The 18732-nt window shown below is 38.6% G+C and overlaps 1 protein-coding gene across 1 annotated transcript in view; it reads left to right on the forward strand.

Moving 5' to 3' along the window:
• Nucleotides 1-9192, forward strand: part of pth2ra (parathyroid hormone 2 receptor a) — a gene marked incomplete at its 3' end in the record, with an annotated part of 35557 nt that extends 26365 nt beyond the window's left edge. Inside the window, exons 9-12 of the mRNA XM_079464131.1 lie at nt 3787-3881; nt 5275-5413; nt 6673-6714; nt 8803-9192. Of these exons, the coding sequence (XP_079320257.1) occupies nt 3787-3881; nt 5275-5413; nt 6673-6714; nt 8803-9192 (666 nt within the window). The remainder of the gene's footprint in view (nt 1-3786; nt 3882-5274; nt 5414-6672; nt 6715-8802) is intronic.
• Nucleotides 9193-18732: the final 9540 nt, after the last annotated feature.

Genomic DNA, 18732 nt, shown 5'->3' on the forward strand with positions numbered 1-18732 from the left:
CTGCTTGTGAGTCACGCCACTCGCTTAACGTCACGTGATTCCAGCTCTGTGCTGCTGCTTGTACTGAATGGAACAGACGCGCGATACTTCAAAAATGTAGGGTCCGTTCCGTATAGAATTCAATTTATTTTAAAGATTATTTTTCACACTATCCTACTTGAAGGGCCAGAGCAAATTAGAAGATATTGTGAAGAATTTTGGTAACCAAACAGCATTGGCTGACCTTTCTCAAAATATCTGCCCAAAACGTGCAGTATTGAGATGAAAATATTAACTTTGTGTAATGCAGTAAGTAGATAATTTACAGTTCTCTGCATCTCTGCCCACCTTTTCCGCTCTAAAAGCCAGTCTTCTTTGAAGCCATGAAATGTCACAAATTCCACATTTCATGCTAGGTTGTCTGACAGCACCGTCTCATCCATCCCTTTGCAGCTGTTGTAGATGCCTGCTGCATGCTTCTCTCTGAGTGACCTACAGCCATCCAAATGACAGAGGGTCACTGCTACTTATTTTTTTCCACAAATACAAGGTGGAGAACTGTGATGGATCCACAGGTGTTAGCACACCTCATCAAAGTGGTTGAACTGACACCGACTGTGCACCAGCATGTCAAGCTTCGCTTGTGTGGGCAAAACAGGGTCGAGTCTGGACTGCATTCTCATTTCTTCTCCTTGTCATTTCCATCCCTTTCTCTGTGCTCTGCAAGAACACCAAAATGGCAAATATGAAAATGTATTAGTCTCCCACCAAAGGCCAGAGCAGTGCTGTGCTGCGTGTGATGTCATGAAATGATGATTGACCATTGCTACCAAAGAAAATGCAATTTTGTTTATACACTAGGTTTGAACTTTTTACAGGGTCCCTTACCCACAGTTTTTAACATTTACACATTTGGCAGGCGCTTTTATCCAAAGCTACTGGCATTGTATGTTACTTTACATTTGTTTTTGAGTATATGCAATCCGTGTGATGGAACCCATGACCTTGGCGTGGCTAGCTCCACGCTCTAACCACTACAAATCGCTTAAACATTAAAGTGAAGTTAAACTTTTTATTAGTGTACGTGTTCCCTCGGATCAGACCAGTTATATTTGAGAATTCAGTGCTCTATCAATTGAGTTACAGTAATCCCTGATAAGCACACGGATAAAATCTCTAAAGTTTCTCAAGGTTGGAAGATCTGTTGAAACGTGTTTTCGAATATAGACATTCAAAATTGCTTCGACTGTGCAGTCGGGAAATGACAGTTGATTATTATGATAGTATTTCTGTGTTTTTCTGTGGCACGCTTACACAGACTCTAATGAGCTGATTTTTCGCACTGTGTCACTGAGGGTCACACATTTTCACACACTGAGCAATGCAGTGAATATTCAATGAATATTTGAAGCTTTTTTTTAATAAACAGACTTATTTGGCGTAGAAAAAAAAAATTCCCTAGCAGTAACAAGTATTGTATTGTGATGTCTTTCATAATTCACATGTGCAGTCAGCAAATATTAATTGAAAATAATAATATTTATAAATCAAACGTGGTGGAAGAAGAATATTATTCAAATGTAAGGAAAACTTGTTTTGACCAGCCTATTTAGGATGAAGATTACTCAAAGTCAGTATAATGAAATAAATCTGGCTTATGATGATTCACATGCCAGAAACGGGAAGAAAACACATTTCCATATTCCCATTAAATATATGATTGATATGGAGGCAATTTTTTCAGAAGTGGTTAATGAAATGTGTGATTGCTGTGATAGGGATTGACATGAAGATTTGGTCAGAGAAGAGCTTTGAAAGTCCTATGTGGACAAAGATATGCTAGTTAAGAGGTTTATGTGTATGGAGAGGTATATAGTCAAATTGCTTCACTAGTTATCCGTTCTAGAAGTCGATTTCATAGCATGATTTGCATAAACACTTGGCTACTGTACAGAACATATGCATAACGTAGTATTGGAAATTAATACTAGAATAAACTTGCACACAAACCTAGTTCAGTCTTTCTGTGAAACATGTATGTAGAAACACAGGCTGCACTTTTGTTTGTCTTATTGATTCCATTGATTCAGTTTAAAAGCCTGAAAGTTCAAGGTTTGCGTCGGCCTCATTTTCAATCACTTGCATAGTTCCTGCTGTTTCTGATTAAGCAATTTGCATATTTCAAATTACTACTCTGTTCATTCTGGTTTCCAGCCATGATCCACACCACTCAGCAAACCATCTGCTAGTGACCCCTCTGATGGGCTTTATTTTCCAGCTATCTTTAATGTACTAGGAAAATCTGTGCTGATTTTATTCTTTGTCATGCCTGCTCCCCCCCCCCAAGAAAATCAGATTTGATCCTATTTGAAACTTTGTATTCCAGCCCTTCTGGTAATTTTGCCTCCTTGGGATGAATGGCTTCCCTGTACTCCAATTTGTTACTTTGGACCAAACCATCTGCTTTAATAATGATATGCGAAAACAGATAGATTTCAGAAAACCTTTTCAGTACAAAATTATTTAAACTGTGATATTAGGGGTGTCGCAATATACCAATATTGAAACGGTGATTACTGATATTGTTAATACTAGATAATATCATAAATAATTCAGCACTGAAAAAGGAAAAAAAAGAAAAATCTTTTATCTTTTACTCCCCTGTCAATTTGAACCTGTATGACTTTCTATATGAAAACTGGAAAGTGTCTGGGTTTAACTGGGCAGAGGGCAGTGAATTTGCTTGTGTAACTTGGTTTATATACAGGTAGCTGTCAAAATGTCCCGGCAACATTCAAACCGCTTACTGAACCACTCAAGGGCAAAAGCGAGGCTTCAAACGTCATCTATGATGTCATTGTTCTAAAGCGATACAAGCCTCAACACGCGCCTCACTGAAAGCTTCTGGCATTTCTCGGCACACGCTCCGAAGCCTCGCCACAGAACGTAACATCACTTCCACTCGCTGTCTTCCCTTGCTGCAACGTAACAGTTTGTACCTAAAAACCATTGTTCCCTATTGACTTATACTGTATAGTATGGGCACAAAACCAATGCAAGTAAAAAATGGGGAGAAACGGTTTTCTGTTTCAAACATTCTTCAAAATATCTTATTTTGTGTTGTGCAGACGAAAGAAAGTCACGCGGGTTTGAAATGACAACAGGGTCAGTAGATGACTGTTGGGGGAACTTTTCCTTTAAGAGCCACAATGGTAGTTGATTGATTCATTGGCTAAAGAAAGGAAAATTAAAAATGACTTTGGACTGATAGCATCATTTCTTTCTTTAAATGAATAACAATGATATTGTGATAATATCGTTATTGTGATTTCCACTTGCCATGATAGTCATGTCATGTAAAATCTAATATCGTGACAGCCCTACAGTATATGACATTCACATACATTTAATTTATTTTTCTTTTATATATCTCTACATGTACAAGTATATCAGCAGTTGTCATCTATGTCTGTTCTAAAACATTTCAAGAGAAACAGCAATCCTGTTTCAATCCTAAATTGAAACATACAGTATTGAAAACGAGAAAACTCCATTACTGAATCTTTTGAGCCATGAAAAGCAACTGCTGAGCCATAGTGTTTTCTCTGGGCACCGGCAATGTGATGGAAGTGTAAATGAATGAGCGTCTTTATGAGATAAGAGAATGGCGCATTAAGAAGATGAGCTTCGCATTGAGACGAATCGAGCGGAGTGTGTAGAAAAGGGATTCAGTTGGTTATCATACTCCTGCTCAGAGCAATTTCTCATATCAATGCCACTTTTTTTCTCTCTCTTTTTCTTTCTCAGCTCAACTTCATCCTGTTTGTGAATATCGTGCGGGTGCTCGCCACCAAGATCCGCGAGACCAACGCGGGCAGATATGACACTAGGAAACAGTACAGGTTTGTGAAGCGTCTTCATCTTCATGCCCTCTGAGCTCACGTCCTCTGGGGTTGTTTTAAAATTTGTAAGTGCCCCTAAAACGGTAAATTCAATGCGTCAACTGTCATTGGAATGCTGTAAGCAATAGCATCCACACCGGCTCTATATTGCTTTGAGTGGAAGCAATGCTTGTAATTTACAGCTATACTGTTTATTTCCTTATGTAATTTGGACAAAAACCTTTCATCTGACAGCTTGAAGGCAGTATTCCCCACGGCTTAAAGATGCGATAATAAGCATCCCTTCCTACGCACATTCAATGATTGTGGCTTCCATCATTTCCATCTTGCATTTACAATCAGCGTTCCGTTTTTGGGATGCTGCGTATTAGAGGTTCAAGCTTGTTACATGCTGAAAGAAAGTTGCTTCCATTTTAATTTGGCTTTGGGGAAAAAATGCTTTCAGACTCAATGAATGCACAGTTGGATGCTGGCAAGGCAAAATGTTTTTCTGGATTTATTCTAAACAAATCCAGTTGGGAGCAAACACAATGGAATGGGATGTCATATTGTGCCACTAATAACAGTAATCAATTTGATTATTATTGCCTCCCCGCTAATTTGCTGTCCACGGAGCCACAGGTGTTGGACGGCACAGCTGGTAGGACAGACCAAAAGCCACAGACAGTGTTTGTAAACACGTCAGTCAGCGTGGAGTCAAAGCAGATCAAAAGTGTGTTTGTTCAACTGAAGGGCCCAGCCGACTCTCACATTCTGGGGATAAATGAACTTGTAATGCTCATTTGATTTGACACATCATATTTGATACGATGCTACCATTACTGAAAATGTTTTATCAAAATAGGTCAAACTTCAATTGAAAAATGATTTGCCCCTTATAATCTTACAGAGTACCTTTCTTCCAATTATTTCGATGACTCTTTTCATGACTAATTTGCAAGACATTTTAAAGGTGGCTCACCTTGTAAAAAATAGAATTCCTATTTCCTACGACCTCATTTGCAGGCATTTGATAGCCATTTATCGTTTCTTTGCCACCTTCTGAAACTCGTGTTTTAGCCAAATTAGCCTTTGCGGATGTGATTTTAGGGTTTGGGGTGAAATAAGATGTTGGTTAGCCACCTCATATAATATGTTTTGACTTTTGATATCAGGTTATAAATATATTAAGTTACATACATACGTGGTCTGTGCATTGAAAGTTGTGCTAAGTGACACGAAAAAGGTGTCCATGAACACAAATCAAAACATTCCAAATTTCGTGCCTATGCCGCGATCTGCCTTGAAACTGGGTTGGATGAAAGGATGGTTTTCAGTAAACAAAGGTTCAAATTTGGGTCTGGTTTTTACACAGATGGATTGCATAGCTATTTTAATTAATTTTTCTCTTCAGGAAGCTTGCCAAATCCACGCTTGTGTTGGTCTTTGTGTTTGGGGTGCATTACATTGTGTTTGTTGGAATGCCTCACACATTTGAGGGTTTGGGCTGGGAGGTGCGCATGTACTGCGAACTCTTCTTCAACTCTTTCCAGGTAACTGAAAATGGATGCTTGTAATGCATATTCAATTTAATCAGTGATCCCTGCAAGTCAAGATGAATATGTTTTTCTTTTGATCATCTTAGAATCATGTATTATAATTTTTAGGGTAGGATAGCATCACTTACCATAATAAACACTGTGCATCCATTTGCATGATTTAGTATTGATTAAGCCGATAGAATAAACACTGGGAAGCAAAAGTGGAAGGCAAGGTTTTGTGACTGTAATGTCTTTATTTACAAGCCAAGGAGGAACCTCAAGGTGTTCTTGAAAAGTGATCATATACAGTGCATTTATGGATTCAGCAGACGCTTTTGACATAAGCTAAATTATTTATTGTCTTATTTATTTATAGCTTATTTAGTTTCACCTCACACACAGGCTTATGATTAAACACTCAGATATGCTAGTGGCATGTTAGAGTTGGTTACACTTGGGAAGGAGTAAAGCAGGTTGAGAGTTATAAAATGAAATAGTATCTGCACAACACAAAGACAGAAACTATTTAACTGCATTCTTAGCATTAAACATATCTGTGTGATATAACTAAAAAAGCATCACAAAAAACTCTTCCCATGGAACTGAACCTGGAGTCCTTTATCAGCATGGGTACACTTAAAAAGATGGAGGTGTGGTCAGTGAATATGATATTGGTGAGAAACATGATTGTAAATGTATCTGCATTCAGCACAAGGCCTTTTTAAGCCATTTCAAAAGCAACACGCCTGAGGGGGAATGGACATTAGATAATACTATGTAATTTGGACCACTATGTGAAACATGTTATAATTAAATGAATCAAATAAAACAAACAACAGAGAAACAAAGGTACAGATACAGACTAGGCTCCTGGCAGTACTATAAACTTTCATCAAAACAAATAAAAGTGTACAGTCCACCTTAGAGTGCTTCAAATAGGACTGACATCTAATGACTCCCCACATTGATTTCTGTGATATTCAGTTTGGAGTGACAGGTGGGAGTCTTTCCGTCAAAGATGGGTTAGACAGTGACAGCATGTGGTTACATCTCGACATCAAAGAACAAATCACTCCAATGCCCACTTACCTAGAACGCACACAACCACTAAACATGAGCAATAAAAAAAAAGAAGTGATATTTTGCAAAAGCCTTTATTAGTTGACCGAAACTTGCCTATTAAAACTAAACTATGAAACTAAATGTGACTTTTTGTATGGCAGTAGATTCACACTGTGTAACATGTTATCCTGTTTCTCTTCTCTTTCCAGGGTTTCTTTGTGTCTATCATCTACTGTTACTGTAATGGAGAGGTGAGCATCTGCAGAGAGAAAGTGTTCACAGCAGCAGCCTGTAATAAAGAGACACACAGGACATATTCATTCTTTCTTATTTAATTGGTCCCTGTCATACAGTCTGCATAACACCCAAAGGCGTGATTTGCGGGTGGACAGGCGGGAGATGTCCCCACCACTTTTTGCCAAAGTCCATTTTGTCCCCACCACTTATTGGAAGATATAAAAAATACGGAGTGTCTATTTACCGTGCAAGTAGCCCGCTTTGTAAGCAATCCGCGGATCAGTTTCATATTGGAATGGACAAATTGTAAGAAAGGCACACGGAAATCTGCTGTTCCGGTGGCTGTAGAGCGTAAAGCATGTGTTACCTACTTCATGTCGTTGTGTGTTCGGGACAGCTGTTTGCTGAACTTTTTCCCTAGCACATATCAGATTGTAGGGTATTTATTTTTTATAAAATGATGAAAATATTTGAAAATGGCTGCTCAAGTCATACATACAGTATGCACCAAACATTTTGCGCTTAATTGCACTTTTTGTTGAAGGATACATTCGTCCTAATTGTAATTATCGTCTATTGCAAGATTAATAACATTTTGATACTTGATAGAAAACTCAAATAAATGGAAAAGTCACAACTTTGTAGTTTCACCAGTTCAAAACTGAATTTTGAAAGTTTGTTGTATATTTGTATCTGACAATACCCGTAGTAATAAGTGAAAAAGCATATTGTGAGGCTATGCTGAAGAACTTGTGTAGACTTTGAAGAGGAGGAGTGGGTAGAGAAAGTTGATTTGTTCATTCATTTATTTCCACAAACGGAGTGGGTATAACTGGACCAAAGGTTTGTTTTGAGCTGGTGAGCGAGTGGTTAGAAAATCCTTGACAATTTGTCATGTTGTTTCTCTATCACACACTTTCACCTATCAATGCAGTTGAAAAAGTCCTCCCCTGCTGGAGGATGAAAGTGTTCGACCTCAAACAACCTGCCCAGAAAGCACTTTTTATTCAGTTTAAGTTTTCCCAATAACAGTTGGGCCAATATTTGATTTGAATTAAAGGAAAAGTTCACCTCAAAATCTTAATTTAGTTATTTTTTACTCACCCACATTACGTTCAACATGTTTTAAGACCTCCATTATCTTCGGAACACAAATAACGATATTTTAGGGGGACATCCGAGAGATTTCCAGGCCTCCTCTTAGACATAATGGGTATAGTTATAGTTCCGGAAAAGAAAGACATCATAAAATTGTGCTCTCATGAACGTTCACCATAGACTGACAAGACAGGAGAGCCTGCCCCTGCTGCAAGATAGAGGATAATATATCAAAGTCATTATTTTGTTTTCGTTTGTATTCTCGTCGCTTCGAAGAAATTCAGTTTAGGCATTATGAGCGGATGGAACAATTTAACTTTTCTGGACCTTGACAATGAGGAGTCCTGGAAATCTCTCGATGTCCCTTAAAATATCTTTATTTGTGTTTGAAGATGCCGGGAGGTCTTAAAACATGTTGGACTTCATGTGGGTGAGTAAAAAATAACTCAATTTTGATTTTGAGGTGATCTTTTCCTTTAAATCTATCTTTCCATAGTTTTAGCTTTAGTTTTGGTGAATTATAATAATCCTGTTGGAGAAATGTGTTAAATCAACATATTTTCTAACAGTCACATACTCGAAAGTTGGCTGAACAAGAAATCTTTGAAAAGCAGCATAAAACACTTTTTAAAAGTTTGTAATGGCCCCATGAAAAAGTGCATTAATAAATAATGTTTACAATGTTGCAAAATGCATGATTAAATTGTGAACATTTCTACTCGTGCATTTGGCTCACGCTTTCATCCAAAGTAACATCCACAGAGTTTTACAATTTATCGTTACACAAATTTCTGAGTGTGGGCAGCACCAGAGCTACAGGAAACAAGGAAAATAAGCAAATATTCAGCCAGCCCTAGTTGCAACTGAAACAAATTCTTCTGTTTAGTCTGTTTAATTCCACCATCCTCTGCTCAGTTCTTTTGATGTATACATCCTGCATGTGCTCAAGCCTTGTGAATCACAGACGCTAATACAAAATCTGTATCCTCAACTTTAATCCTCAGGTCCAGACGGAGATCAAAAAGATGTGGACGCGGTGGAACCTCGCCTTTGATTGGAAGGGCCCGGTGATCTGCGGGAGCTACCGATACGGCTCTGTACTGACCGGCCTCAACAACAGTACCAGCAGTCAGTCACAGCTGGCCGGTGGAGGCTCTGGCACACGCTCCACCACGCTTTTCTCCAGCCGAGTCTACCGCAGCAACGGGGGCCTGACCGTCAGCACCCATGCCGCTCTGCCAGGCTACGTGCTCAATTCGGATGCTGACAGCTTGCCACCATCCATACCCGAAGAGCCTGAGGACAGCGCTAAGCAGGTGGATGACATCCACCTGAAGGAATCTCTGCCCACGAGACCCAGCAGTGGCCTGGAGGATGGTGAAGAAACTTTGTAAATAATGATGCAGTAACAGTTGTGTGTGCCAGTGGTTGAGATCAAATATGACAGCATGTTCCATTAAATACACATTGCTATGGAAAGCAACTTCCCCTTTGCAACGGACACTTCCTGTCAGAGCTGTGACATTGATTTTTTGGCACGATGGCATTAGCAGACAGATTGATATGTTCATGACAAGATGTCTCCTTCTCTTACTGTGAAAAAGACTTATGGCAGATCTGGATATGCTAATAGGGGAAACTTTGAATGGTTGCTTCACAGGCATTTGGAACTGCCAGCGGCGAGAAGGGAATGGTTGATTGCCTTGTCAATGTATTTTCAAATTCTTGTTTCCTTTGCTATAAAATCATGAGAATCAAGTGTTTTTATGTGGTGAAAGCATGACTTTCCACATATTTGTAAACTTAATGGAGGCAATGAGGGATTGTTTAAAAAAAGAGCTCGGGGGAATAAAAGATTTATTGAGGCCCCGATCAAACTATCTGTACCATTCCAGAGGATGGATTTTAATAATTGTATTGCATTTGTCATGTGGACAGTAAAGTTATCATTGTTGGTTTTGTGCTTCACACTTTTATTATGACGTACTATAAATCTGAATGTTTGACACAGACAAAGCTATGCATTACCTCACAATATTCCCCAGCATTAACCAATCATCTGTAAGTTGGAGACTAGACTTCAGCCACAGGAGAATGAATGGATACATTTGTATCCTCATTTATTTTTACATTTACATTTAGCAGATGCTTTTATCCAAAGCGAATTACATAGCATTATCCTATACATTTATACATAGGTATCTGCAATCCCATGGGATCGAACCCACAACCTTGCTTTGTTAACGCAATGCTCTTACCACTGAGCTACAGAAATTCGTATGAATTTGTACGATTCTTACAAAAGCAAATCGTACTATAGCGTACGAATAAGATGGTACAAAATTATACAAATTCGCCACCTCTTAAAACAGTTACGAATTCCTGAGAATGTGTTGTCCTAGCCTTTAAGGTCCTACCCTTTAAGGTATAGTTCACCCAAAAATGTAAATTCTGTCGTGAATTACTCGCCCACAAGTTGTTCCAAACCTGAATGAATTTTGTTGTGTGGTTGAACTCAATGAAATATATTTGGAAGAATGTTAGCAACTGACAGTTCTGAGATTACATTGACAACCATAGGAGGAAAAATGAAATGGTAGTCAAAGGTGCCCTAGAATGGTTTGCCTTCCTGAATTCCTCAAAATCAATGATTTTCTGTTAAACAGAAAAAAAAATACACAACATTTTTCCTACTATGGTATTCAATCATTCATCAGAAATGCGCATGTCAAAACCTGTGAGTACGCGTATGAGTCAAAAGCAGTATACTTTGCAAAACTGTGCATTTGGCTGATCGCAGATGCACATGTACACGTAAAAAAGAAGTATGCCACAGGATTAAGCCTTTTTCTTGTCATATTATGGTTTGTCCAACATTTATAAAAGAAAACCTAATAATTTTCATTTCCAGAAAGGCTAGTTAGTCTAACTGGAAGACATTGCAAAAGTGTGTCAGAATAATTCATACAGAATAATTACCTTAATATGCATAATGAATTGATAATATGGAAAATTGTTATGTTCTGTTTTCTTTTTTCTTTGGCTCTGACGCAAAAAGGACAACCTTGGCAGAAGACAGACACACAGTAGGCTACATGCAGAGCTAGCAATGCCAAAGTCATGGGTTTCATTTTCAAACATCCCAAATTCATTTTTTGAGCATACATACACTTTAAAAAATAAAGATTCTCAAAAGGTTCTTCACAGCGGTACCATAGAACCATTCTGAGAACCATTCAGCCAAAGGTTCTTTAAACAACCATCTCTTTCTTACTTTTTTATGATCTAAAGAACCGTTTTTAACTACAAAGAACCATTGGTGGAACAGAAAGGTTCTTGAGATGTTAAAAGTTCTTAATGGAACCAAAATGTTCTTTTATGGCTTTGAAGCACCTTTTTGCATACATGCATACATAAATGCAATACATTCCATGCAGTTAGTTCCTGTGTGCATGCTAAATTCTAAAAGGTTACTACTCATGTGCTGTCCAAAATGACACAAGAAAGACAGTCATACTTTACCATCAGATTTTGAGAGAATGAAGCGTTTCTATTTAGGAGCTTCTGCTTTTAATTTTTAAACCAGTTTTTTTAAATATGTTAATTGACCATCATAAAGCATGTACCTAAATTACATCATGTGACTAATACATATGATTAAAAATACAGTGTGCCGTGACTGTCTAAACTAATAATAGGCTAGAAAGAGTGTAGCGTGTACGTGTAAAGTAATTGACTTGTCAGTTGATACATGCCCTTATGAAAGAAAATGGTTTAGTGTGTTGTCACTCCATTACACGGAAAATGTTGAAGTTATGATAAAATTGATATGGTGTTCATCACAGAATAGACCCTACATGTCTGGCAGTCATAAAGTGTCTTGCAATGATCCACTTCACACCAAACGTGTTCGCGTCGCATTCCTCGCTCTTTATTACTCGTGGGAATAGTTCGGTATTTTTGCATCCGGACCTTCAAACAGGTGTCAATAATCTCTTTGCGCGAATTTCTCCATAGGAGAAATAATTCCCTGTGCAAGTTAAGGGGTAAAACATATAGGAGCAGTCCAGATGGTTTGCTGTATACCAGCATGAGAGGTGTTTTATCAGTGTAAGCAGAATTATTAACAGCTGTTGGAAAAAGGACAGACTATAACAGCTTAACAAACCAACATCAAGACAACATCTTATGCAACTGTGGGGCTATAAATACACAGGGGGGGGGTAAGTGCTAACTATGAGAAAGAGTTGAACATATTTAGAAACCATGGAAACAAATGAGCAATGAACATGCCAAACTAAAACCAAAACAGGAGACACTGGGGAAATGGCATGCCAGTACTCAATTATTAGAATCGTCTCTCATCCGATATAAGTGCATGTCAAATTGGTTCTTTTATATTGGGGTTTTCTGCATGATTTCCATTTTAACTTGGAATTGATGTCATTGATCTTTTTGCAAATGTTTGAGTTTCAAAAACATAATTATTTCTTTCTCCCTCTTATATCCACAGCAAAACTATTTCTCATAACTCCAAACAGATGTGTTTTGTTCTGCTGTAAATGCAATGGGTCTTTTCACTCTGGACTCGAAACAAAATTATGTTTTGACAAACAGACCAAAGTGATTAACTGACAGCAGCAGAAGGAAAAAATGTTATCCAATTTAACCCTTTTTATTGTCACTTGCAAAACATATAACTATAATAATATAATAAACTACAATAATATATTTGCTATTTACATGTTGCTTGCCATTTTTATCTGGCAGGTCTAGTTTGAAAGGCTGTCACTGATGCAAAATTGTGTTTTTGGCAGCAAAAGAACCTGGCAATTAAACGTTTTTACAGTAAGTGAAATCAAAATCATTCTTGTGAAAACCTAAGAGCTCAACGTTGGGTGGTAGTTTATAAATTAAAATAATAATTTGTTCAGAATATAAATGAGATTTATTCTGCAGGATCCTGTATATGTGATAGCTCATTAATAAAGTAAATGTGCTTTGCTTGAGCATGTGTCATTATTGTTAGTGGTGCTTACCATGGGGAAATGGATATTTCGGTTATTGATCTCCAAAACGGGAAAGTCTATGCCAGAGTACTGGAAAGCAGAATACGGGCGATAGTAGAACCTCGGATTCAGGAGGAACAGTGTGGTTTTCGTCCAGGCCGTGGAACGCTGGACCAGCTCTACACCCTCTACAGGGTGCTGGATGGTTCATGGGAGTTTGCCCAACCAATCCACATGTGTTTTGTGGATTTGGAGAAGGCATTCGACTGTGTCCCTCGCGGCGTCCTGTGGAGGGTGCTTCGGGAGTATGGGGTCCTTTGCTAAGGGCTGTCAGGTCCCTGTACGACCGAAGCAGGAGCTTGGTTTGCATTGCCGGCAGTAAATCGGACTTGTTCCCAGTGCATGTCGGACTCCGGCAGGGCTGCCCTTTGTCACCGGTTCTGTTTGTAATTTTTATGGACAGAATTTCTAGGCGCAGCCAGGGGCCGGAGGGTGTCAGGTTTGGGGACCACACGATCTCGTCTCTGCTCTTTGCGGATGATGTTGTCGTGTTGGCCCCTTCAAACCAGGAATGAAAATCAGTACCTCCAAATCCGAGGCCATGGTCCTCAGTCGGAAAAGGGTGGCTTGCCCAATTCAGGTTGGTGGAGAGTTCCTGCCTCAAGTGGAGGAGTTTAAGTATCTCGGGGTCTTGTTCACGAGTGAGGGAAGGATGGAACGGGAGATTGACAGACGGATCGGTGCAGCTTCTGCAGTAATGCGGTCGATGTACCGGTCTGTCGTGGTGAAGAAAGAGCTGAGCCGCAAGGCGAAGCTCTCAATTTACCGGTCAATCTACGTTCCTACTCTCACCTATGGTCATGAGCTTTGGGTCATGACCGAAAGAACAAGATCCTGGATACAGGCGGCCGAAATGAGCTTCCTCCGCAGGGTGGCTGGGCGCTCCCTTAGAGATAGGGTGAGAAGCTCGGTCACCCGGGAGGAGCTCGGAGTAGAGCCGGTGCTCCTCCACATCGAGAGGGGTCAGCTGAGGTGGCTTGGGCATCTGTTACAGATGCCTACTGAACACCTTCCCCGGAAGGTGTTCCGGGCCCGTCCGACCGGGAGGAGACCCCGGGGAAGACCTAGGACACGCTGGTGGGACTATGTCTCCCGGCTGGCCTGGGAACGCCTCGGTGTCCCCGCGGAAGAGCTAGAGGAAGTGTCTAGGGTGAGGGATGTCTGGGCATCTCTGCTTAGACTGCTGCCCCCGGATAACCGGAAGAAAATGAATGAATGAAGGATCTCCAAAACCTGCCAAATCACTCCAAATTCCAAATATGTCTGGGACACATAAACGAAAATACAAAAGAAATTCGTTAAAATTTTCAAATATTTATATTTTTTTAATTACATTGATTTCTTTCACATCATAATTTACAGTAAAACACACAAGGAGAAACACAAGCAATTGATCACTAACTTAAAAGCCTTGGAACCTCTGAATTTTTCCGGTGTTTCTTTAGAAACCCATGTCAGCGTGGAGGTGTTGCTCCCCTGGGTGAAACTCTGAGAGATCAGCGTGTTCCCCCTAGTCTTAAATATGTCTACTGCCTACCCTGAACCAGTTTCCATTATTGTGGAAATGAATGCTTCCTGGATCTTCACTACGGTAACAGCATGATCACTCAACTGTGTGCCGGTGTGTGCTCACGGTACAAACACATGTATAAAGGTTATTAGGGTTGAGAAACAAGAAGAGCAAAAGACCTGAAGACTAGACTGTTGGTGAGGTGGAAAACAATCCGGAATGTAAAAATTTGTGACTAAAGAAGGTTTTTTACTTTGTTAAGGTATTTGGTTAAAAAAGAGATTGTATCAAATAATAAAGATGACTCCAATCAAGTAAGAGGTTATTGTGAGGTTGACTCATTGCATTAGGGTCTGGTACATCTGTTCTTCTGGTACATTTTCTTAAAGTTGATAATAGAGGACTCTTGCACTTCAATGCAGAAAGTGTAGTTGGTTTTCTAAAACAATAAGTGACATCATTGCATCTGTGGTAGAGGAAGAAAGACAAAATAAACCAAAGTTAGTATTATTATTAAAATAACAAGTGTCATAAAAATAAGAGTCATCTTCCTGAAGCATGACGGACTGATATTTAACAATCACTTTGTGTTGTATTACAAAAATACTAAATTTCAAGTTAAATAAGGTTTAATAGGGTTTGAAAGGTTTTAACTAAAACAGTTGTTTTGAAAGTGCGCCCTCTTCTTTATTTAATTCATTGATTATACATTTAGCCTACAGGTGTTCTCTGACAAACAAATTACGAAGTGAACAAAAACATGCCCCACAATTACTAGTCAATGAATTCAGATGCAGTCTTTGGCAGAAGTGCCAAGACTTAACCGGAGGCTCTTGACTGTTATAAGAAAACACAATTTAAAGAGTTTCGTTCGTTTATCATTTCAGAAAAGGTTTCATTAAATTGAAGCGCTTGTGTGGTATTGAAAAGAAGAAGACATGAACCATGTCAAATTATAAAATGCCACACAGAACATTTTCACACAAACACCTCCTTTGCCTCTCCGAAAATGTTGCCTGTCTTAAATAACAATATTTCCACTTTACATTAACTCAAAATAATTCAATTTTATCAGTAGTCTGGGGGAAACTTTGCTTTTCTTCATTCAGTGAGATTACTGGTCTCAAGCAACAAAGCTCTCTCAAATCCAACAGCATACTAAAGAGGCAGAACCCATTATACTGAATGATACCAAATTTCATGGTGGCTGGATTTGACTTACTGTTGTCATCACTTTAATTAAAATCTTGCACGTACACATGCAAAATATACTCTGAACGTCGGTCCAAATCTGTGAAGTATGTGATGCATGGATCGATCCTCAAAGGAAACTCACTCGTTGTGGTGAAGTGGCTAAAGAAATACAAGCACTTTGCTGCACATCTATAAAACATGCAAAATTTTGGACGGGACTTGAATAACTAATGGAACGGACTGACTAATCTTTCCCACACAATGGCAGTTTCTCATTATAGGAAACTGTTCTTAGAAGGATGACACACACACCAACCACATAAAAACAGATTTTCAAAAACAACCTAGAACTTTATAATATAATGCCGTTTACCCACTGTGATCTGTGTATTATATTCTTTGAATACATAACAAAAAAGTGACTGCTAAGGCAATCTTGACCGAATACCTTAACTCCGTGATTAAATGTACTGTATTAACTTCATTGTTTAAACTGTCACACACAGTTTGGTCTACAAGATTTATACTTTGATTCATTTAAATTGACCTGAGCCATTTAGGGTTTATAACACCCTGGCAACCTCTCAGAATATCTGTGGTGGATTTTACGCAGGTAGGCTCTTCACACTTTATTTCTTCTGGAAAGTATAAAAAAACAACCTTTTCAACACTGCAACAATTCTGCAATACTAGACACAGTGTAGGATTACGCCACAGTTGAGCTTGCCAATATGACTGGGGGTTAAAGTTGTTAACATGCTGAGGAGGCAAAAGACATTTTGCCCCGAGGACACTCCATTACTAACTTTGGGAACACATTGTATTCAATCTTGGTGAACTGACATTTACCTTGACTTGCACTTCATGAATGATGCTTCTGGTGGATCGCTAACCGTTAATAGTATTGGGGGTTTGACACTGTGTACAGAAAGCCAAGTAGGGGAAGAAACTAAATGTTTAAGTTATTTAACGGCAGTCTGCAGCCACTGTAATGATACTAGAGAAGAACTACCATGTGTGAGAATCCAATCTGTCAATCAACCTTGTTATTATTGACAATTCTCATTCTTTAATTGTCAATTCAACAGTAAATTATAAAACTGTGTATGAGGATGTTTGCAGAATGTGCATCTACTTCACTGCTGGTTGGTTATCTGACTATGTTCAATATGGCATTCCACTCTTGCTCCTGTAGATAATATTTACCGTGCAAGGTATGAAAAATAATCCGTGTGAAATCTCAGCGTGAAATACCAAGGTGACCTATTACTCCTGCTAAATGTGTGTTATGCAATGTACTTAATACAATCATACAGATGCAATGCACTTTATCTAACCTTTCAATTTCAGTGGATGAATAAAAAACTATAAAAGCTACCTTTTAACACGTCTTTTTCAACCGAGTTTAATGATAAATATTTTTGACCTATGCATTCTCTCAATTTACCTGCTGTAGGCTAGTGTTGCAAAAGTTAACTTTGGATCCTGTGCCTAAAGTGCTTCACATATTATTTACAAAAAATAGAAGGCGGTATAAAACTAGAATTCCATTCTGAATGTAGCCTTCGAATCGTGCAGAGTCTTACCGCAGCGGTTAATTCTCAAATCTCTACCCCCACCAACGCTAGTTTACACCCCAGGGTGGCAGCTCAGAGTTTGATCAGGGTTGATACGGCACCGTTGAATCTGAGTTCCACAGCTGGGAGGCATAAAAAGTTCTTCATGTCCAAACAGTACCCTGCTGAGGCAATTCAGCTCAACCGGCGACATCAACATCACCACTTAAAACTCCACAAACAGTTAGAAGCACGGCCTGCTGGATAACACATATTCAGACATGTTGTATAATAGTACTGATATAAAGTGGCAAAAATAAATTTATAATGCTTACTGTTTATAATTATTTTCTGTAGGACATTCATCTCATTTGAGCTTCTTCTGGGGTTTTTAACCCTGCTGTCCCCTTCGTCTATCCCCTGCTTTATCTCTTTCAATGGCCACCCAGATGCAATTAGGAAATCTTTTCATTTTGTCACATGACCCATTTATGCATAACAATACCATAATAGTTGATATGTATAGCTAACATTTCCCCCAAACTTCAAATAACAATATATTTTATATATTATGATTAATATTTAATATTTTAAGAGCAAAGCCAAATCATTTTCATTTCCACACATAAAATCATTTCATCATTTTAAAATGCTCCTTCTTATTTCATATTAATTTAGCATTTCGCCAGACTTTTTCAATATTAATATCCATGAATATCAAATGCACAGAAATATATATGAAGCACGTACAGTATATTATATGCAATGCAACCTAGACTCATCAAGTCAAATACATAGCCTTGATTTTTTGTAAATTAAATTTTTCTCTTTAAGACATGTCATGTTTTCAAGTCAGCTTTGGTCCTTTCGCCATCCAATTAACACAGCGCAGTGTTCAGGATCAGCATCTAAGTTCTCTTGTACAGATTTCAGATTGAAGCCGTGACCTATAGTGGTTAATTCACATGATCGGGCAAGCTATGATTGAATTTGGTCACCTGCTCCTACCCTTCAGCCCATCAATCCCTGTCACACACAACTCAACTCACACATCATTGTCAGCTGTTATGTAACGTAGAAGTAATGAATGATTGTGATGGCGGTTTACAGAAGAATTAGAATCAAATTTATTTTGAGTCATGAATGAATCCTGTTTCTGAAAATGTCTTTGCTCTGCTGCCATCTGCTGTTACACACATTTGATCCACTGCATGTCAGAGCTCAACATTTCGGCTGACCCTGGGTCACAAGAGGGTGGGTTTTCAGGCTATGCTGTTTATCAAGAAATGCGCTTTTTAACTTCAAATAAAGTATATTCTCATCTTTTCTTTACTGAAGCTATTCAAAGCTATTTACCTTTCAAAGATTCAATAAAAACCACTCTCTACAATCCTTATCTCCATTTGTATTCAAACAAAGCAGAGCGTTCTTTTATAATGACATACACATTGTAACACTTCCAGTCTTATCAGTGGGTGAAAGAATACAAACAAGAAACCGCATAATTGAAACATTTGTTGCAGAATAATATCAACCTGACATGTTTCACACATCGAGCAAATGTTTGTTAGGATGTTTATAGAGATGACATCTTAATTAAATACA

The sequence above is a fragment of the Barbatula barbatula genome (genome assembly GCF_947034865.1).
Source record: "Barbatula barbatula genome assembly, chromosome: 9".
Taxonomy (NCBI): Eukaryota; Metazoa; Chordata; class Actinopteri; order Cypriniformes; family Nemacheilidae; genus Barbatula; species Barbatula barbatula.